The sequence below is a fragment of the Festucalex cinctus genome, chromosome 2, assembly GCF_051991245.1.
Source record: "Festucalex cinctus isolate MCC-2025b chromosome 2, RoL_Fcin_1.0, whole genome shotgun sequence".
Classification (NCBI taxonomy): Eukaryota; Metazoa; Chordata; class Actinopteri; order Syngnathiformes; family Syngnathidae; genus Festucalex; species Festucalex cinctus.
In genome coordinates this window covers 24,743,350-24,766,674 of record NC_135412.1, presented here as the reverse complement: position 1 = coordinate 24,766,674, position 23,325 = coordinate 24,743,350, and the positions used below count along the sequence as shown (strand labels likewise).

The window sequence follows — 23,325 nt, the reverse complement described above, 5'->3', positions numbered from 1 at the left end:
ACTTACACTGAACAACTATTAGTTTGACAAAACGTATTGCGGTTGTGTGCTACTGTCATTTTCCCACTAGAGGTCAGCGTTTCCGTGAGCAAGCGGCATCTTTTTTTTCTTTGGTTGCAGTACACCCTTTCCGCCGCTGAGCGTCAGTGTTTTATTAAGATGAAGTTCAGACAACCCAGAACAACCTGGTCAGATAACCTTAATATTCGAACTCACGCGTCCATGACGAGCAAAATGTAGACAAACAATTGCTTGGAGAAATTTAAAAATATATATATGTATATTCGACCGCGGATTCTCTATCTATAACTATGAATTCACAATTGAGTAATTTCTAAACCTCCGTTAAGGATTTACATTTGAATTAGTGGACTTCATTGAGTTCTTGTAATTGCAGAATTGACTCAATTTAAAATACATTTTATGCACGCGATAATGATAATAATCGAATCAACTAGCAATGTGAAATAAAACCTTACACTTTGGTCCTGATTTCAGTGAATCTAAAAACATTTTTAGCTCATGCATGAGAAAGGTTTTCTCTTTTTTTTTTTCTTTTTTTTTTCTTGAGACAGCGTAAATTGTAATCGTGAATAAAAAGATGAATGGCTGACTTAACTTAATGAAACGCAAACTTGAGAGTTTTTCTTGCCACATCTCATCTTCGTGAAGTCTGCACGGTGATTGGTTATTGATGACATCCAAACAGGAGGGGGCTGTGGGGTGCTTGGAGGTTTGGGGGCGGGGGGCTGACGGGCTTTCGCTTAGAAGCAACGCGCGTTTGAGTCTCCAGCTCGCCGCTTCACAACAACAACAACAACAAAAAAGTTTCACAAATCCACTTGGAGCAATTGCATGCATGCTCCGCAGCCGAAAAGTCCGATCCGGTTTGCACCGAAGTCCACCGAACTTCTGGATCCACTTGGAAGACTCCGTACGCTCGTTGCGAGCTTTTCACTTGCGCTGAGGCGCAAAGTTTGACTGATAAGCGGTTCGAAGCGGAGATTTCATTGCCGGGAGAAGAAAAAGAAAAGCGGGAGACTGGGTGAGTCGTGTGCTTGCCCTGCCTGCATGTCAAATTGACAACGCGACTTCATCAGAAACGTAAGAGGAACAATTTTGTTATTGTCCAATCAATAACAATAATGCACTTGCTATCATTTTGTATGTGTCGAGCTGTTTCCATAATTGTTTTTGCATGCAAACAAAACTTTGCCGTTTAAATTAATTAACGTCAAAGCTGTGAATACTGTTACTGGTTTGAGCTAAACAATTTGATTCATTATGAAAAACAAAATATTTGCGCGCATATTTGTGGTGTGAAATTAAGAAATGCATCATGATTTTTTAAAATAAATACAGTACAATTCAAAATGTGTGCATGTGTGAGTTAGTGGTGAGCAATTCTGCTTCACTGTTGGAGGTTCAAATCCGGGATCGAGCCTTTCCTGTGTGGGCTTTTCGTATGTTCCCAAAAACAAACGTGGTCGGTTAATTGTCTTAATTGTCAGCACACCTGCCTCACTAATGCAAGATATGCACGCTAGAAAATGGATGGATGATTCTAAATGTCTTCATGAAGATGTGGCTTAGGGTGAGAGAGGCTGCAAACGTGATGCCGCTGACGGGCTCCACAATGCAGATGTTTAGGAGAAGAAGTTGAAAACATTCTTTGACCTTCCACAGGGGGTCAACGGATGTGAACAAATGAAATGGGGGCCCTTCACGTTAAGTCAGAGTGACGCGTGGGAGAAAAGGCGGGTGTTCCTCGAATGTGTGAAGGCGCCTTCACTTGTTTGTCACAAAAACTGATACAAGCAAACAAAGCTGAAAAGTGAACAGCAATGTTTGAGATCACTTTGTGCTTTTTTTTTTTGGATGCTTGAGGAAATGGTCCAAGAGTAAATCTCCTTAGATAGGAAACAAATCTCGTGATCGATAAGATACATTTTAAACTTGATGTCAGGAGCAAAAGATTTGACAAGACTTCTGAAGACCTCTGGGAAGTTTCCATTTTTCTCCCTTTCTGCCCTCTGAGGGGAGCGATTGATGCATATGCCATATTAATGCAAAACATACAGCACATGTATGCGTGTACCTGCAATAAGTGACAGTGTGTGAAGGGGAGAGTCCGAGGAATGGTCCGCATCTCCATGTTGTCACTTTGTCCAACTTCTGACTCCTGGTGAACATGCACCCAGAGAAATTGTGTCTGCGCTGTGGAAAAACAAAACAAAACAAAATATCAAATCCAGTAATATAGTAGCAAAAGTACAACTCAAATTGTGTACTTACACACAAGTACAGACTTGTAAAAGTAGAAATACCAATTCAACTCCTTTAATTAAAAAAAAATTAAAAAAAAAAGTAAAAATGAATGTTTATCATCAATTTTACTTAATACTGTACCCAATTTGACAAATTGGCCCAAATATTATCTGCATACAAATCGATTTATTTATTTATTTAATTCATTTATTTTTATTGAGTGGCATATAGTGCTCGTACTGAGAAGGGGAAAAAATGATATGCTCCAAAAGCAATATATTATGTTCTCATAGTTTAGCTCAGTGGTGTCTAAACTACCGCCTGGGGGCCATTTGCGGCCCGCCGTCCATTTTTCAGTGGCCCGCGACATATGCCAAAAATGGCATTTGACTCAGTTCAAATAAAATAAACAAAACAAAAATATTTGGAGATGGTCAAAGTAAGAAGGGAGGGTATCGAAAAACTGGTGCCATTAAAGGTTTTTTTAGTAAACTAAAAACTAATGAAAAAACTAAAACTAAAATTCAAAAAACGAAAACTAACTGAAACTACATTTTACTATATTACCATAATGATAGCAAACATGTATTTCGTTTTAGTCTTTGGTAATTAATTTAATGCATGAGCCTTTGGGGATGATTTTAAATGTGATTTTTAGTAGATTTATTTTGATATCAACCGGAATAATGACGTTCGAAAGTATGTCAAACAGAAGTGACGTCATCTAGCAGCAGCCAATAGGAAAGCACTTTCAAATGATGTCGCTCCCATGGTGTTTTTTTTATATATTGCGCTCAAGTAATACACTTTTTTTTTTTTTTTAACTCATAATTAAACTAACAAACTAAACTAAAACTAAGCATTTTTTTTTAAAGAACTCAACTAATAAAAACGAACAGAACCACCCTGAGAACTAATAAAAACTAACTAAAATGAAAAATTCCAAAACTATAATAACCCTACTGCCATATTACAAATAAATTGGTTTATATACTGGAGCATTTTTCTATATATGCAAAAGCACAAATAAAGTATTTGTACAATTTTTAGGACTAAACACAATTTCTCTTCATAACATTATGTGGCCCTTGCGTCCTTCTGATTTTCTGTATGTGTCCCTCAAATGAAAAAGTTTGGACACCCGTGGTTTAGCTAATGTTATGTAATGATTTAAAAAAAAAATATATATATATATATCACTAAATTGGGTCATAACAACTGAAACAATACATAATACACTGAACCTGAGAGAGTGTGTGCGTGTATGCTGAGAATTTTGGAAGACCAGAAGCTGCTGCCATTAATACTGTCCTCGTTCTCATTCCTCCATGTTGCTGATGTCCCTGTTTTGTTGTTGTTGTTGTTGTAGTATTCATCGTATAAGACCTCCAAATCTTTCCCCCAATCAGGATCTTAATTAATCAGTAAATCAAGGAAAATCTGAAGCCTATTTTAGCAAAGTAGAAAGTGCAGATAAGTTGTGTTCTGTTTCTAGCATGAAAGTAGCTAGCACGCAAGCTAACATAGCCTAATTATAATTTACTAGTCTCTAATTCACACTTTTGTTTTCACACAAGAAAAAAAAAAAAAAAGTAGGAACAACCTCATTGATGACGCTTTTTACTTTATGACATGTAAAGTGTATTATTCTTAGAACTTTTAATCTGAAAGAGCTGTTGGGTGATAATAATAATGATAATAATGACACATGACAATGCTTAACGCTGCAGAATTCAGACTTTTGACAATAAAATATATACTTCATAGCTCACCAAGCACCAGCGCAATGAGTGTGCCCAAGTGTTTTTTTTTTTTGTTTTTTTTTTTTAATTGTACAGTTATTATTGTAAGCCACTGGAACATTATGAACAGTTTGAACATAAACATTGCGCTTAAAAAGTACAGGGACATTTAAAAAGAAGGAAAATTATACTTAAAAGTTAAATAAAACTAAATTGTACTTTAATCTAGAAATGAATAAACAGGTTATATGGATAGCGACAAGGTTCATTCAAATATGTTTGATTGTATTTAATGTTTTAAATGTACATTTGATTTCTATTTAATTTTGTGATTCTTTTGTGCACCACTAGAGGGACCCTGTGTACCACTACTGGTACACATACCACACTGTGAGAATCACTTTTGTAATTAACTAATTTGCTCTCAAAAACGTATAAATACGTTTTTTAAATTTTGTCATGATCCCAAAGACGTATTATACATTTTTTTTTAATTCTAATTATACAGAAGGCTTTGATGCAGCCTCTGAACTGAAGAGAATGATTGAAGCAATGGTAGTTATGACAAAAATGGACAGAAGATGGCAGCAGAGTATAAGAGATCAACCAGATCCATGTTGCAACAAGCTTTTTTTTTTTTTTTCCCCAGTGTTTTCACCAGGAATGTGTATATTGATGAAACTTAGCTACATTCTAATGTTAACTGCTGCAAAACGGAAACAGAAATACATTTTTTTTTCCTGATGAAAGAAGTGATTCTAATCTTTCTTTTGGTAGGTTCCATGTTTGTATAGCAATATAACACAATATTCTGTGGGCCTTGCAAAATCAGCCAAAATCCAGTAAAACAGCCGGGAGGCGAAGGGGGTTGCTTCTGTGAAAATGGCTGCCAGTGAATAAAGTTCATGTCTATGTGTGTGTAAAAAAAAAAAAAAAAAAAAAACAACAACAACACAACAACATTAAATATGAAAATTGTCCAACTGAGCAGAAGCACAAGCAGGTCTGAACAGGACGTCAGATCATGTTTGATTGTTCCTATAAATTTCAACGCCATCCGCTTGCCTTTATTTGCACACCAGCCGCACACGCAATAAACAAGTCCCATCCTTCCAGGCAAGCCGCAGTCTATTTTAGACCCGGGCTTCTTTTTACGGGACCGCTATTATTCAAAAGGAGAATAGGTGGCGGGCCCCCCGCCATAAATTCCAGCAAGTGGCCCTTGTGAATGGGGTGCGCTGGCGAGGAATTGACAGAGATTTTACTCTACTGCGCTGTGACCTTTTGGGCTGAGACGCACGCTCGTTTGTTAGGGTGACGCGAGCGCTGCTCATAATTCAAACGTGGAAATTCATTATTATTTCCCCCGGCCCGATCTCGTCTGATTTGTAATCCGCATCTACGATTGTGCGCTGGCGGGATTGTGGTTCATGTGGGCTTGGTTATTATGGTTGCATATATTTGTGTGTGTGTGTGGGTGCCACACACAGCTGGTCGCTTTTCCGGCCTCCACGGTACATGGTGAGCTCAGGTTGAAGCTAAAATGGCAAAACAATGACACAGTAAAAGACCCACAGGTGTGCAAGTAGTAAGCAGCTAGTTAGTCGTTTGAATATGATAATATAGGACATATTGTGGTTCCATGTTGAAAAGAAGCACAAGTTATTAGAAGTTTGCACTATTATGACATCATCAGAGTGCCAGGTCTTACATTTTAGGAATCCATTTGTAAATGGCTGAACATGCTTTATTTAAAAATTTTATTAGGCCTGGATAATACTTGCTGTTTTTTAAGATCTAATAAGGTCCATAAAAAAAATAAAATAAAATAAATTGCTCACAATAACGCTTAAATTGATCCTGCAACTGTTCTGGTGTTCAGTTCAAGGTGGATTCTGATTCAAAATGGAGATCAAATCCTAGGACTTTTCTGACATAGCTCTAGTGTTAATTTTGTCAATGAAAACTAAAAAAATAATAATAATTTCGTCAATGCACATTTTTCACCGGACTAAAACTAGACCAGACTAAAACCCTCATTAATAAATAACTGGGACTAAATCAGTATGCATTTTCATGGACTAATGAAGGCGAAATGAAAATGTACTTCACTTCATAAAAACTGAACTAAAATTTATGAACATTTTAGTTCATGAACAAAAATTAGATAAATTATATGATTTTGTTAAAAAAAAAAAAAAAAAAAAAAAAAAAAAAAGCCAACGGCTATAACGTTCCAACAATAATGTTAATCCAACCGCTAACTAATGCTTGCTAACTTACTAGGTCATAACTTGGAGCCATTGTAGACTTTTGTTGATATACTGTAATTGTGTCTTAAGTTGTTTTACATATAATTGATTTTAGAAAATTGTATGTGAATTAGTTTTAGATCCAACATGTTCTACATACAGTATCTGCTGAACAAAAAATATACTTGGGTAAAATTAATGTCCTGACTATAACTAGACTAAAACTTTGACAGTTTTTGTTGATTAAAACTAGACAAATAAAGTTATGTTTTCTTGAAAAATGGCAGCTAAAATTAACACAAGATAGGTCATCCAGCTCAGGGTGACAAAAAAAAGAGGAAGAAAAAGAAGAAAGAGGAAGATAGAAGAAGAAGGACTAAATCAGTTAGAAGAAAGAAGGAAAAAAGAAGAAACTGAAGTGTTTTCTGGAAACATCTATGCAATTGGGCCAAAGGTGCTTGTCATGCTTGTGTCATAAAGTCCCTCCTCTCTTTCTTTTCTTTTGGTTTATCGTTTGTTTTTTCCATAGCTGCATATTTTGCATGCGACATTTTGGCATCAACATACTAATGCTTGGCCCCATTGGTTCCTGTTTTTGTAGCCAGGTGGCAGTGTGCTTGGCGTAAAAAATGGGCACAACTTCATTTTTTTGTACCGGTGCCAGTCTAGATAGCGCGTTTGTGAATTTGGTTGCCCATGGTAAGACTCGATAGGCGTTCTGGCGTATTCTATAGCAGTGATTCTTAACCGTTGGGACGCGAGCGCCATCTAGTGGGCCGCAAAGTAATTTCAGTTTTGTAACTGTGGTCCGCAGGCAGCTTTCAATTAAGATTTTATACACTTGTAGCAGGGTAGTTTTAAAAATAAATAAAAACGTGGAGAAAAAAAATCTGTCCATACTGCCTCTAACCTTGCCAGTAAGCTGAATTTTCGCGGTATTTGTTCACAAATACTACGAGAATCCATCTTGTACTGCTTCCGCTGATCCGTTTGCAACCGATCTTTTTTTTTAAATTTTTTAGATCGGACCAATCAGGCGTTATTTAGGGCGGGAAATGCAGCTGTGACGAAACCAGGAAGTGCCGGGGGGAACCAGGGGAAACAAAGGCCGTTTCTCAATATGCATTCTTGTCCGTACTTACGTCCTCGTGATGTCTTGATACGTCATCAGTCGCGGCCCAAGTACTGTTCCAATTGCAAGTATGCGAAACACAATCGCATTGAATGGACGGAATACTTGGATGTTCTTACTGCGAGCTTCCTGCTTGTGACGCATTGCCGTAACTGTATCACGTGACTAGATGTTCCATAATTACACGTACTATTTAAAAATATCATTTGAAATTAAATTATACATGTGATTTATCCAATTTACGATAATATTGAGGGGGGGAAGGTTCTGGAAAGATACTGTGAAATTGTGATGATGCATCTTATGTTCAAGTGTGCAGATCCCCAAAACATGGGAAGGAAATCAAGTTTGATGAAATTTATTCCCAAAAAAAAAAATCAGACAAGCACAAAACTGAGGTGAGACGGGAATCAAAGGTGAGGTCGAGACTAGTTGGGCAAAGTCGGTGGATCAGCAAGAGGATTAGTCCAACATACTGGTGTACTCAGCTGCCAAAGGCAGCCTAATCAACACTAAACACAACACAAAACAGGTGTGTGGGAAGAAAGAAGAAAAAACGTGATGCTACTCCGCTCTCATTTGTTCCTTGACGTACGAAATGCATCTTGGGATATATTCACAGCCAAGCCTTCACCAAGCATCAACCGATGCATCCTTGGTTTAAGTTAGCAATAAAGAACGACATCCGGGAATTCCGTGTGTTCTTGGCTTATGCATACTTTCGATTGGAACAGTACTTGGGCCGCCATTGATGACGTCTCGCAAAATCACAAGGATGTAAGTAAAGTTTTTAACCGATGTATATTGCACAAACACATTTTGAAACATCCAAATAGAACAAATCCATTGAAAGCAAGTCACATGTTATAACTGCGATGAATTACGGAAATACGCCAGCGAGATATGCGTGCTTGGGAAGTACGTTCTTGAGACCGGGCTTACCAAGACGCTGCTCGTTGCGTCACAAGAACGTACTCCGTGTTCTAGATATTGAGAAACGGCCAAACAAACCTAACATAGACAAAATGGACGCTGCAATTAATTCTGTTCTCGTAGAATGACTCACCGTTACATTGTTGAATGTTGAACGGCGAGAGGCACTTGCTGCATTTTATCTGATGAAGTTTGTGCTTCCCCCCAAAGACGAAACCACAGACGACATTTTCATCCATTGGTCAAAACAAACGTGCACACAATGCTGCATCATCCAATAAGTATTGTACAAAATAGCAAGCGTGGAGAAGTCCCAGATTGATATTGTGGAGAACTCCCTTCAATAAATCACAATTATCAATCTGGCTACACTGCCTCATTTCTTTAAAAAAACAAACAAACAAACATCAACTTAAACGCACACAAAAACGGAAAAGTTGATTCCAGATTTCTTTGCTTGTTGGGCATCTTATTGGGTGTCAGTGTTTACACATAAATAAATGTCATTGATGACCACCTTCATTGTATCATGTTAGTTGATAATGATTTTATAAACCTCAACTAGATGTAATTTAGTTATTAAATACAAACGATAAGTCAACATACTGTAAATCATAATTTCTGAATCTCATGCACACTCCCCAGCAAGTGTGTTTTTGCTTTTGCAATTTGGAACACCGTGTGTATTTCTACGAGAATGAGGGGAGCCGCTTCAATCAGCAGGGAGTCAGCTGCGTTCCGTTCTAAAACTATCTGCGCTAGGCAAGCAAAACAGCAAAAGAAAGAAAACTCCGCCCATGCGCAGACTTAAGACGCGTGCATGCGCCTTGCCGACCGCTAAACGGTCCTCTCGCATTTATGTCTTTCAGATGTTCGGCCATGGAGGCAACTGGAGCTGACGAGAAGAGAGACAAAATGGACGGCAGCGGTTTTGGAGACCTCCTTAAGAAGCCACTCGAGACCAGAGGTAGCTTTCAACTTTGAGGGCGAGTGCCGTCAACGTTGTCTTTGAGCGGCTTCGGTGGGCGGGGATGATGAAATAATCAAATATGCATATCAAAGATGAATGAAGCGCTTGTGGCCTCGCAAGTCGGGAGTGGTGAAGAAGCTGCAACGTGAAAGTGCATGACTAATGACCAATGCTGGCCTTAAGAGTGTGGTAAGCGCTGATCAATAGGCAAAGTGGCGAGAGAAGACAGGTGAGTGTTTGGGTTGGAGAACTCAAGGACTGATGAGCGATCAAGTCATGATTTAAAGATTCACATACACGCCGGATGAAAGCCAACCCTTAACTACTTCGTGACTGTGTGACGAGAAAGAAATTGGATAAACTCCCACGATGCATCAGGGTGTTTTTCAGGAGGTGTGGCAAGTGCAAACATACGACGACGATATATTATTTTGGTTAGGTGGGTGGGGGCCGAATATTCCGAGAAAAAAAAAAGTTGCAAATGTCCCAGTTTGTAAAGTCACAAATTTGCCACTTTATAAAGCAAGTGAAAAAAAAAAGAACCTTGTAAATTTGTGAGTTTATAAAGTGGCAGATTTGCGAGGAAAAAAACAAAAAACCCAGAAACTTGCGAGAACTGAAATGGCAGAATGGAGAAGGATTTCTTCTTAATTTAAACTTTACTCGTCATACACGAGTACTGCTAGAGCGACAAAACTTCCTGGGTCCCTATCAGCTGACGGACACTAACCAATCAGAAGCTAGCATACTTTAGGTAAAAGCAAGCGAATGATGGAGAACAGCGGCCATATTTGACGTGGAAACGACCGGTTCTGTTCTGTGAGGCTCCGTGACCAAGAAGTGGCGCTTTTACAAGCCAATATGGACACGACCTTGTTGAATATTTCAACGAGGCCAACGCCGGGGGCAGCCATGTTGCTTGTGGTATTCTGAAGGTCATGTGACACCCACACAGAAGACCGTGCGTTCACCGGAATGATGAAACGTTTGACGGGCAGGCGTGTCCAAGTGTTTAATGTGTTCCCTGACCGAGCTTCTCAAACCTTTTGTGGCCATGGACCACTTAGAAGGGAGGACACTTTCACAATTGCAGTGGGAAGATTCATTCAAATATTGATAATATCAATAACAAACACAGGTCACACATTTTGACAGTTGAATTCCTTTTTTTTTTAATCTCTAATTTCACAGCCAGTTGTAAATTGCGACCCTACTTTGAAGCCCTACTGCAACTCTCAAACATGTCATTCCAAATGTGCTGTCATTCTGAATCCGCTAAAAATTATTAGATCCACTAACGATGTAGTATAAGATCTGCTGTAAGCACAACTAAGCCATTTTTACCATCTAGTGGTTAATGGTGATATTACAACATAAAACTACAGTCAACCACTGCATATTGTTGTTGCCCTTTTATTTCTTTATTTATTTTTGTTTTACATATTTGGGATGTTTGCATTCATTTTCATCCCATAAACATAAAAATGTAAAAAAAAAAAAAAAAAAAAAAAAATAGACAAAAATGGACATAAGTGTTTTTCACAGGACAGTGATGATATTCACATTTCGGCACCCACAGATTTGCAAACTTGCGAAAAAAAAATCTCTTTTTTTCCCCATCAGTTTTTCCCAAATTTTTTTTCCCCACTTTGTCACTGGTAACCATTGATAACATAATTGAATCATTATCAGTGTGTTTTTTTTTTTTAAAGAATATTTTGGGTTTGTAAAAAAACAAACAAACCCATCCCTGCTGTATTTATTTGTGTGTATGTATTTATTTTTATTTATTTATTCAACAGCAGACACTCGCCAGCTAATTTTAAAACCAGTTAGAACTAAGCCTTCTAAAGGTGTCTTAATCAGGGATATTATAGTTTTGGAATTTTTCTTTTTCGTTTGTTTCATTTTGAGTTTGTTTTTTTTTTCAACTTAATTAGTGTTTAATTAGTTTTTATTAATTTTAGTTATTTATCAAATGCGTAGTTTTAGTTTAGTTTTAGCTTTTTTTAAAATGTGTATTACTTGTGTGCAATATTAAAAAAAAAACAAAAAACAAAAAAAAAAAAACACCATGGATGTGATCTGAAGGTGCTTTTCTATTGGCTGCTACTAGATGACGTCACTTCTGTGTGACATAATTTTCAATCCTCCTTATTCCGGTTAATATAAAAAATAAATCTGCTTAAAGTCGCATTTAAAATCATCCCCAAAGGCTCATGCATTAAATTAATTACCAAAGGCTAAAACTAAGGAAATTTTTGCTATAATTAGTTAGTGTTACTTAGTTTTGTAAACATGAAATGTAGTTTGTTAGTTTTCATTTTTTTAAAGGCATTTTCATTTTATTTCGTGAACAAAATTGTTTTTTGAATTTTAGTTTTTTGAATTTTTTTTTTTTTCCTTTAGTTTTAGTTAACTAAAACAACCTTGGTCTTAAAATGGTCAGATTGTGAACATTTTTGGACGAGTTGTCTCTCACTACAGTGTTTCTGTATTGTTGTGACATCATCGTCCACTTTTAAATGAGCGCTGATTGGAAACTCTTTGCATCGCAGAGGACTTCCAAAATGTTTTTTTTTTTTTTTTTTTTTTTTGCTGCCAGGGATGGTGCTCCAACGCAATCCGTTGAGCCAATGGCTCTGACTCAATGTCAGCTTAAGACTAATATGTTTCTCCTCGCTTTCAAATCATCCATCAAAATGTCACACATCAACGGCCACCTCTGGAATAAGTCGGGATGTAACAATATCCAAACATCACAATACGATATCGCGGTAATATGATATAATTATCACGATATTGTGGGGAGGTTGGCGATACTATATATATATTAAAGAGTGCATACTAAAAACAATACAGCAATTAAAAATATAAAAATATTATAAATATATATAGAAATACATAATATATATATTATTAGCATTGATTTTAAACATGGAAGGACCAAAACATGCCTTGTGAAAATTAAACTGCACTAAAAATACTAGCCACCAGATGGTGCTAGAACTGCACAAATGGAAATCAACCCTACTTTTTTTTGTTTTTTTTAAAGAGACACTTGACTCATTGAACAATTTTCAGCAGTTAAAAGTTAATATTTTGTCCAGAATTAATTCGATAATTTCATTATTTTGAATGTACAATTAATACCTTTTAAAAAGTGATTGTTTTACATGCTGTCAACTGATGATGATGACATCACCTGTGCTGAGGAAGTAGGTAACAGCCAATCATGGCTCACCTGTTTTCTGGGTTTGGTCAGTAAACTGAGACATGATTGGTGTTACCTACTTCCTCAGCACAGGTGATGTCATCATCAGTCGACAAGTAGAAAAATTACTTCTTAAAGGTACTAATTGTGCATGAAAAATAATGAAGTTACCACATTAATCATAGACAAATATAAACTTTTTTAGTGCTTAAAATGGCTCAATGAGTCAAGTATCCCTTTTTTTGTGTGTTGCTTTTAATATTGTAACATGACGACGACGATATGCTGTGGGAGTTTTAATATCACGATATTGCCGTTATCGTTACATCCCTAGGAATAAATATAATTTTTTCCCTCCGTTTTGAGTACAACGTCTTACTTTTTTTTGCAATCCAATTCTCTGCCGACCCCAGTTTGAGAAGAAGCGCTTCACAATAAAAGCCCCTCCGCAGAACGTCCTCCTCTGGTGCTTTAATTTGAAGTGAACAACACAGCGGGCTGCAGCCAATCAGATATCAGCTGACAGAGTCATTACTTACGGCATTTCTCGGGCAGGATTGCAGGATTCGCCGGGCGGCGCCTGATAAGTAAACACGCGAGCCAGACAGGCCGAGGTCCTTGAGGCCCAAACTAATATACGGCAGCCGCTTTTATGGAGGAGGGACGCTACCTAAGTCTTGCCCACCTCGAAAGCCTCCGTGTCGGCTGTTTTATATTCTCGAGCCGGGTTATTTATTTGGAACAATTTCCTCTCTATCACACAAGGCGACTAATGCCCAGTTTTTAATACCTTATTTACACATGGAAACAAAAGTGTGCAGAGGGGAGGAAAATGAATGGACCCCCGCTTGCCGCTCCGATCTGTTATATCACAGTTTAACAATCTGGATTGCTAATAGAACCATTTATCAACGGAGCACTCATTTATTCCGCCGGAGCGGCCCAGGTCTCGGTCCCAGAGGCCTATGGAAATGGGGGTGCATGTAATGAAGCTCAAGCGAGAGTCACTTTGTTTCCAAAAGTGGAGATGCGGCGCGCCGAGTCAATTAGAATGGACCCGGGTGCTCGTGTTTCGGTCCACGCCGCGACCCGCCCGATTCTGGTGCATTTTCACCACGCGGTAAAGCTGGCGTGACCCCAGAAATCCTGCCGAGGGTGCCAAGTTGCTTAGGAACGCCACTGGGTCTATATAAGCCTAACCGAGAAGTGTGTGTTTTTGTCGGATTATTCCTATGTCCATCTGGCTAACTGCTCCTCTTTTCTTCGATACCTTCTCGTTGTTTCTGGTCAAGTCAAGTTAGGTCCACGACTCTTGATGTTATGCGAATAAATTGTTAAACTCTGGTGTCTGCGCTTTTGGGATCCAACCTCAGCACATAACTCAGACATTTTTTTGGTTAACTATACAATATTGAATCAAAAAAACAGAACTAAATATGTTAAATATGTATATACATTTCTACAAATTTTTTTTAGAGCCACAGGTTGCAGACCCCTGGACAAAGGCTTTTCTTACTGTCATCCTTACTTTTTCTTCCCATGTTTTTTTGTTCAGCTATCTTTCAGTGCTATCATTTACCACTATTTTGAACTGTTCTTGTCCCCAGTTGTAATTATAATAGTCCAATCTACTAAAAGTAATGGGCAAACTAACTTTTCATCTTGTTTGATTCTGGAGTTGTTCTTCCAGTGTTAATGAGTAAACTAAGTCGCATCTTTTAGTTGGCTTCTAAAATCCAGGTGCTCGTCGATCACACCTACATTTCTTCGGAATCGATTTGTGGTTTTCTCGCGTCTTGTGCGTACGAGGTGAGCGAAGGCGGGGCCAGCCTGCGTTAAGAAGCGTGTTGGCGATAAGAAGGATAAGATTTGGCCAGTTATTGATGATGGCGAGCTGCAAGTGGAGGGCGGTGCTGCCGGAAGCGCTCGGGGTGAGGAAGGGGTGATCGGGCCTCTGGCAGAGAAAAATGTGCACGGTCCAAAAGAGAGGGGCGCTTATCTTCCGGGCGGGGACGGCGGAAGACGGAGAATAATAGCGCCTGTCCAGGGGTCACCGGGATGTCTCAGTCTGACTCATTCTTAAACACAGACTCCAAAAGTAGCCAACGTTAATGAGCAGCTGCAGCAGGTCCATCATAAACACAACAAATCCATTTTTCAAAGAATTTGTTGAAACGCTGTAATTTCCAGTCTGTCTTTATTTTTAGGATTAAACTATAATAACAACATATCATCTATCCTTCATTCATTTCTTTAGGTTTTCCTCTGGTCTCTTGAGATCTCCCTAATCTGTTGGAATTTAGATGTTTCTGGGGTTGTTGAAAGATTCTGGTTTTGTAACCGTGTGGGTGGCAGGTGGTTTCTGGTTGGTGCTGGATTTCACTTTGCTTCATCTTTCTTTCCTTTGATCTTTCCTCTGGTCTGCTGACCTTCTGAACTCCACAAGTCTCTGGAGAGACTAAAGTATCCAATTTAGGTGATGGGTGTGGGATTTTTATTAGGTTTCAGGTGAATTGATGAGCACAAACTCACGCATGTACACAAAAAGAGCACATGACGTCGAATGAATCGGTAAGACTGACAAATGAACATTATTCTTATTATTTATTCTATATTACACCATTTATTCTTCCACTTTGTGCGCCACAGTTCAGGAACTACTTCAACAAATAATTTATTCAGAACATATTGGGTAGTAAAGAGTAACAATCAATCAATCAAATCAAATCACAAACAAAGATGCTTAGGGAGAAAATATTGGAGTAAAAGTATACATTTTATTTGAAAATGTAGTGGACTAAACATTTAAAGTTGCCAGAAATATGAATATGAAGCAAGGCGCAGATATGTAGATTTTTGCCGGCCCTAGTGGTAATTATGATAATTGTAATTAAACACAATATGAACTAAAATAGTCGGGTTTGCTTTTTAACTCTCAACATAACGCGAACGAGGAGTGCCAGCGACAGTAATTGTCGTCAACTATGCTTTTTTTTTTTTTTAATGGTAATGGGCGGAGAAAAAAGTCTCGTGTCTGTTTGTAAAGTAAAAAAAAAAAAAAAAACTAAACAAAACAAAAAAACATTAACTCTGGCCAACAGCTGGCAGCACTGGCTCTCTTTTTGATGAGATCATCGTGTATCAGAATAATGTGGAAGCGAAGGAACATGGTGGATCTTTTGAAAATTCTACCATTTGAAGCAGCTTCGGTTCTGATTGATCAAACGGTACGTCACGCTAAATCTACTATGAAGAATGTCACAAAAGAGATTATTTAAATTTAGAACAATGCTAACAGTAATACGGCTACTACAACTAATAATAATACTAGTATGCAAATAGTTAAGTTTGTCAAATGTAAAATTGTTACACTGGTGATTATTTGTAACTACAGGGAGTCTTGAGTTAGGTCGGAGTTCTGTTCCTACGCTTGTGATGTAACCCGAATTTCGACTTGTCAAATTTCCCCATTAGAGTCAATATTTACATAAAAATAAATTTGCATAAAAAAATCTAAACTACATTAAAATAAAATAAAAAAACATAAGATGCTGTCCGACCGTCCGACTGAAGTCTTTGCCGATGTTCGTCAGTGTCTCTCCTTTCTGCGATTGTTTTATGATGTCTAGCTTCGTTTCCATGGTAATTGTTTTTCTTTTGGCTGGACCAACATCGAGAAAGGACGTAGTTTTCTTCTTTGGGGCCATGATGTGGAAAAATGAGGGCAAAGAAGCCAAAGATACTCCCACAAGTGCACAAGCGCTAGCACTAGCTAAGGGATAAATAGCGGACGAGGGGAAAACAATGCGGGTGAAATGGCGGACGAGGAGCCAAAATGGCAGCTCGGGCGTAACCGTTGTAAAGTCGAAACGCCTTAGGTCAAGTGCGCCTTAACTTGAGGACTCCCTGTATAACATTTTCCAATAAGCACAATTTCAATGTCATAGGTATTTTATACTTTGTACAAAAAAAGGACTGTTCAGATGTTTGAGGCATCACTAAAGCAAAAATCATAAGCATAAAAGTCACTGTTGTGTATAAAATATATATTTGCAAAAAGCTTGGTTTTTATGTTGTTGTTTTTTTTGTCCAAATAGGTATTTTGGGTGAAATCACCCCACGTTCTAACTTGAGATTATTAGAAAATGGAATAAGGTACAAAAACTTTTTTTTCTTTTTTTCTTTTTTTGTGGTGGTCTATGTGATGTCAAGAATCTTTCATCTCTTTATCTGGTCAACAGCCAATCAGATACTACCATGTCAGTCCTGTTACCCACATGTCGAGCCACAGCCAATCAGATCGATTCGATATCTATATAAGCCTCACTGAAAAGTGTGTGTGGTTTTTTTTGTCGGATTATTACCTCTGTTCCTCTGTGCAACTCTCGTTTCTCATCTAGTCAAGTTTGTTCCACGCCTCTCGATGTGAATAAATAGTTAAAATCTTATTTGTGTCTGCGTTTTTTGGGATCCAACCTCAGAACATAACAGGTAGTTAGTCACAAAACACAATATTCTATGAAAGATCAGTCACAATTCTTTACATTGACTGGCACTCAATAGTTTCTATTTTCTTTAAATATCTGGCATTGAAAGAGTTAAAGTCAAACACACACATTGACACGCTCCGCAAGGTTTCCGCAGCTCAGCCAGGACGTTTATAAACGGTGTAGAAAAAGGGATGACGTCGACGTAAATAGTCTTATAGACATTGGCCGATTGTGAAAGTCGATGCGTGCGCTTGCACCTGTGCAGGAAGTCATTAAGCTCCTTCAGACTAATTGTTGTGCTGATGTGCTTTGTCTTGTGGCTGTTGGTGGCGTTAGCCGGAGCTAATTAGCCACCAAACCAGGCCAAGTGAGGAGTGAAATAAATACGCTTGTTTTAGTGATGCTCTCGTTTCAGTCACGAGGCCAATCAATGTTTTTTTTTTGTTTGTTTTGTGCAAGTCATTGTGGGCGTCACCATGTTGCGTTCTGGCCTTGAACGTCAAAACAAATCAAGTCCACTTCCTGAAATAAAATTCTCTGACTTTTTGGATCATGTTGGGTTTTGAGTCCGATTGACAGGAGTGAAATAGATTGATCGCTCCAAGTCAAAGGTCATCTGTCAAAATCAGTCACGAGAGCGCCATTTTGTGGGAAACCGCTCACAAAATGTTATTCTTAGGGCATGAGCAGAACTGGGTCTTTGTTTCACTTTCAAGATGGCACATTGGAACCATTTTCTCGTAATCCCAGGCGCCCCCCCGGCGAGGGTGCCAGTGGGCTAATATGGATGTTAGCTGGGGAGCGCCATGACAGGGCCCACAAGCGCCATTTAATTGATGCCATTTTAATTATCGCTCTCGTTCCCCGGCACGCAGGCGTCTCTTTATCACGCCGCAGTACGGGATGATGAGGTAATTACTTAATCTAGACAAACCTGTGTGTTAAGCAGCGCTATTAAGCCCCGCCGGTCATCAATCAGCCACGCTGGAGGTGATTACGCCGCGCCGCAATCGCTCTTTCGACACGTGCACTCTTCTAAGTAGCTAAATTACACAAACAACAACAACACACCGGCAGAGGAAGCCATCGGCTGTGTGGCCTTGCTACCTTCAGCCAAGTCATGTGTGGGGTTATCAGTGGTACTTATTTAGGTTTTGATTTTATGACCCATTAGGACCGTTTGGAGAATTTGGAACAGAAAAGGACGTACTTAACTTTTTCTACGAAGAAGTGGGGCTAGAATGTGGGCTGTGTGACAATAAAAAACAAAACGCTATCAAGCCAAGATTAATAGGTGGAGCCTAACGGGCCGGGCGGCTGCGTCGGGAGGGGTTGGCGCCGGGTTCCGCCGAGGGGTTCATCAGGTAAGCCAGCCTCTCCGGCTCTCACGAGTGCTCACATTTTGTCCCTCCTGCGGCGGCACAACAATGGAAATGTCGCTGTGATGGAAGGAGGAGACCGCGCCGCTTGGATGGGTGGTCCTTGGAGGAAAAGCTAAGCTAAGGTTACAAGTGTTTACCTTTACATACTCCCTTCAACTACTCGCTCTACAGTGCGGTTACGTTGAACTTTTCAATGGTAGAATGGACGTTCTTGTGTTTAGTGACAGTCTACGAAGAACATTTCCAGGATTGTTCCATGCTGCCAAAAGTGCAGCGTGATCAGTCAACACGGACATTTCGTCTTACCAGGTGGAGTAAAGAGGCTATTTGTGTGGCCGTTCCGGGAGCGGTCAGTCTGTCAACTTGTCACGGGTGCAGACTGAGTGAGAGGAATGGACCACGAATGCTGACTTGCGGAGGTCTGAGGTCCGTAAACCCCTCGACACCTCCGCCACAGCAGAGAATGATCCATGACCGTGACCTTCATGCTGCAAAGTCCAAAGTCACTCTTCTAGTGTATATGTAGAGTACATCTACAAGCTCTGGGGGGGGGACCAATGCAAAATTACCATTTTATGCCAACAAATGCCACGCCAGCAAATCTTTGAGTTACGTCACGCTTTGTTGTAATGACTTATGATCAAATGGGAGAGTCGAGTACCGTGTAAATTGGCTCATTGGAAGAAAAGATGCAAAATAAATCAATCAATCAAACTTTATTTATATAGCACCTTTCATACATTCAAATGCAACTCAAAGTGCTGAACAATTAAAACATCCATAACAAAAAAAGAAAAAGGCACCCCTCCACCCCACATCCCCATGATTGTACCCACAGACACACCCAAACCCCAACAGACACACGCAAACCAAAACATGGCGAGGCAGAGAAGAACCCTGTAAGGAAAGGCTCCCAGGAGTTCGTCCACACTGAGAGGGATGACGGTCAACCAGCACAGGGAGGAATGCCATCCCAGAGACCGCCAGCCCACAGTGACCTTAGTCCGTGCCATACAGACAGAAGCGAGCCACAGCTCCCCGAGGCCAAGGGGCCCCCGGGACAACCGCCCGGCCGCAGGAGAAGATCAACCATCCCTCCCAGTGTGGAGGCTCCCCCATGAGGAAAATAAATACGTAAAATAAACACAAGTGATTAGCGGTTGTTGCGAAGTCGAAAGGCGAAGCTCTCGATTTACCGGTCGATATATGTTCCGACCCTGACCTATGGTCACGAGCTGTGGGTCCTGACCGAAAGAACAAGATCCCGGATACAAGCGGCACAAATGAGCTTCCTCCGCAGGGTGTCCGGGAGGGGGCTCTCCCTTAGAGATAGGGTGAGAAGTTTGCTCATCTTGGAGGGATTCAGAGTCCTCCGCATTGAGAGGAACCGGTGGAGGTGGCTCGGGCAGGGGAGGTGTCCCGGGCGGGAGGCCCCGGGGGAAGACCCAGGACACGCTGGAGAGACTATGGGGCCTATTCATCAAAGGGTTGCCTTTGCACCGTGCTAACCGGTAAAAATGGAGCAATCCGGGAGCGCCTAATTCACTAAACACGCGCAGATGGGGAAATCTGTCACTAAGTGCCCTGCCAACCAGAATACGCCACGGTGCGCCGGTGTTATTTGCGCGTATGTAAATTGTGTGACGCAAATAACGTTTTTGGAAAGCATGTATAAACCTGCCGTAACCTCGATCCCGGGATCGTGACAGCAGTGCATGCCATTTGCGGCACAACATGCACGGCAGAGAGGAGAGAGAGATTTTTCTATGTTGGTTTAGGACACATAACGTAACCCGGGCTGATCGCCAACGGCGGGAAGGCATTTTACAATCATTTTTACGTGCCAGATGAATACTGTACGCCAATGCCAACCTCTGAATATATATTTTTAAAATACGATCGCACCAATAATTTGTACATTATGAATGAATGACGTCGTCGTCATCCTCTCTGCCCTGTACAGCTTAATGGCGCTATAAACGCTTACTCTCGGTCCAACCTCGCTTTCTGATAATGTCATCTTTCTCGCAACTGTTACTATAACAACCATGTTCTTGGCGCAAATCCATTGCCATGTGTGGTAAATCAGGTGCAAATTTGCTGTCAGTTTTGTGGGCGTGTTTGCGCCGGTATATGATTAGAGCAATATCTTTTTTTTTTTTTTTTCTTAATTTCTTAAAAGGTTTCTGAGGTTTCTGGGGTTGGCATAAGACTCTGGTTTTGTAACCACGCAGGAGGGGTTTTGTTGGTGCTGGATTTCACTTTGATTTATCTTTCTTTTCTCTTTATTTTTTTCTGACCTTTTCTCTGGTCTCCTGACCATTTAAACTTCACGACTCTGGCAAGATTCTGAAGTACCTGGTTAAGGCGAAGGGTAATGGGATATTTATAAGGCTTTAGGTGAATTAATGAGTATAAATTTATACGTATTTGCACGCACACGCACGCACGCACGCAAACGCACGCACGCAAACGCACACACGCAAACGCACGCACACACACACGCAAACGCACGCACGCAAACGCACACACGCAAACGCACGCACACACACACACACACAAAAAAAAAGAGCAATGATGATAAGACGTTGAATCGGTAAGACTACCGAATGAACAATTCTGAGCTCTTAATAAAAAAAAAATAAAAAAAAAATAGAGCAATATCTTTAGTGAATAGGTTGGTAACTGGGCGCAGACTGCGGGTGCAGTTGTGGTACAATATTTCGCGCTATTACCGGGCGCAGCGCATTCTTAGTGAATATACCCCAATGTCTCTCGGCTGGCCTGGGAACGCCTTGGGATTCCGCCGGAAGAGCTGGATGAAGTGGCTGGGGAGAGGGAAGTCTGGGTAACTGCTAAAGTTGCTGCTGCCCCATAACGCGACACGACCCCGGATAAGCGGGAGATAACGGATGGATGGATGGAATAGCAGTTAGTCAGCGTAAAGCTTTAAAACAGATACAGAGTAGTTACAGTTGTGCTTGAAAGTTTACATACTCCAGGGGTATGTTAACTTATGAGCACAACTATAAATGTATAAGAGCTAAACATGGCTTAATGACACAAAAATGTTATGAATTGTCACCAAAATTCACATTTTCACATTTCAAAATTCACAACCTTGGAGAATATCAAAACAATTTGACAGTATTTGGGATTTTATGGGCTTTAAGCCTGTCTCTCACCATATAGTGTGCTCATAACTTTACATACCCCTTGGGATATGTAAACGTTCAAGTAGGGGTGGGTTTAAAAAAAAAAAAAAAAAAAAAAGCGTGATCAAATAGATTGTTTTAGAATCTCTTCTCCCCCCCCCACAAATTAACAAGAAAATAGCAATTTAAAGGCCAATTTTTTGGGGGGACCTAACCGTTTTCTTGAAATTTGCTGTTCACACGAATTCCAAAGTATTTTCTTACACTTATGAAAACACCTTACTTATTGCACTTTGACAATTTGGAATCCTTTTAATTTATATTTACAATTATTTTATTCGAATTTTGAAAACAGGCACTGCCTCCCCAAAATTCAATTTGGAATTTAATGTTTGTGGAGTTTTTTTTTTTGTTTTTTTTTCACATCATTGATATTCAAGAAGAACTTATGCTTCATAATCAATAACTAAAATTAATGGAATTTAATTGGGGGGAAAAAAAAGCGAAACCGAATCGACAGAGGAAATTAGAGTCAATACCCATCCCTACTTTCAAGCACAACTGTAAGTCAACTAATCAGTTCCAAAAAAAAGGTTCTCACAGAACCCCGTTCTATTAATCCAAGGTCATAGTGAAAGCAGAAACAAGTTTAGTGCTACAAACCGGAAGAGGAAAGTAAATCAATATATACACACACGCACACAAGTGCTCTGTTGCTCCCAAGCCATCATTAATCAGTCAGTAAAAACAAGTCAATGCTTTGGTTAAAGAACTTCACACATTGGTCCAATCAGCCCGTTGGTTGCTCGTCAAAAGTCCGCCTCTGTTACATCTTGATCCCACTTTGATCATTCATTCATTACAACTTTTTTGCCTTACAAATTTCCTTCTTTGCTTTACAGTCGCCCCACACATCTTCTCGTCCTTCCACAAGCCCATCGCCATGGATACGCGGCATCATGAAGGATGCCACTCGTACCACTACGAGCCGCACGCGGTCCACGCCGTGCACAGGTGGGTGAACGCTCGCCTCGCACGCTCCATCCGTAAACCCCATCTCGCCCACAAGTCCGCCGGGTGGGGCCGCAACCCAAGTCGGGATAAAAAAAAACAAATACAAAAAAAACGGATGGATGGAGCGCGCCTCCATTGCAACTCACGCTTTGCGCCTGGCAACGGTGCAGCCATTCATCACACGGTCTTGTTTCGTGTGGGGTGGGGGTAATGCTTGGGAGGGGGGAGGAGGGGGTTCCCGCCTGTCCTCAGACTCGGCCACCTTGATTAATGTGATTTGATGTTGACAGTGGGGCCCTCATTCATCAAGACCCTTGATGGAGCTGTCCCGCCCACTGCCAGTGCCAAATTCACCTAATTACAGCAACGTTGAGCACTAAATGAATTGTTGTGTCATTTGTGGCCCGGCGTGGCACTTTGTTACCAGTTGTTGGCACTTTGTTACGGTGCCCGTGGCACCGTCAGGGGGCTCCTGCTCCTTGATTGTCGAACATGACACCTCAGCGCCCGCACCACTCATCACCGTGTGCCAACGCAGACGACGGAAGTAAACTGCTGGCATAACGTTACGTACTGTCGAGTACGGTGCAGACAGGAAGACACCATTACTAAGACACTCTTCACACACATGCATGCATTAAATTGTCCACAAAAATAAGCCTCTTCTAAAAGAAAAAGTTCTGCCGACAGTTTTGAAAAGACATGTGATGTCATGACCGAGGTGAAAGGTGACGATGCTCTGCCGGAGCTTGTGATGTGCTTCCTTCCCTCTG

General features: G+C 40.2%; 1 protein-coding gene across 3 annotated transcripts in view; it reads left to right on the top strand.

Moving 5' to 3' along the window:
* The first annotated feature begins 744 nt into the window (after positions 1-744).
* The window catches only part of LOC144015041 (zinc finger protein GLI2-like), a 40,269-nt gene continuing 17,688 nt past the window's right edge, over positions 745-23,325 (top strand). The window contains exons 1-3 of one of the 3 annotated variants that reach the window (XM_077515354.1): positions 745-1,045; positions 9,197-9,294; positions 22,441-22,552. In XM_077515354.1, the coding sequence (XP_077371480.1) occupies positions 9,207-9,294; positions 22,441-22,552 (200 nt within the window). In that variant the 5' untranslated portion in view covers positions 745-1,045; positions 9,197-9,206. Of the gene's footprint in view, positions 1,105-8,064; positions 8,172-9,196; positions 9,295-22,440; positions 22,553-23,325 lie in introns of those variants that run through there. The other 2 variants (XM_077515355.1, XM_077515353.1) reach the window with 2 other exon arrangements.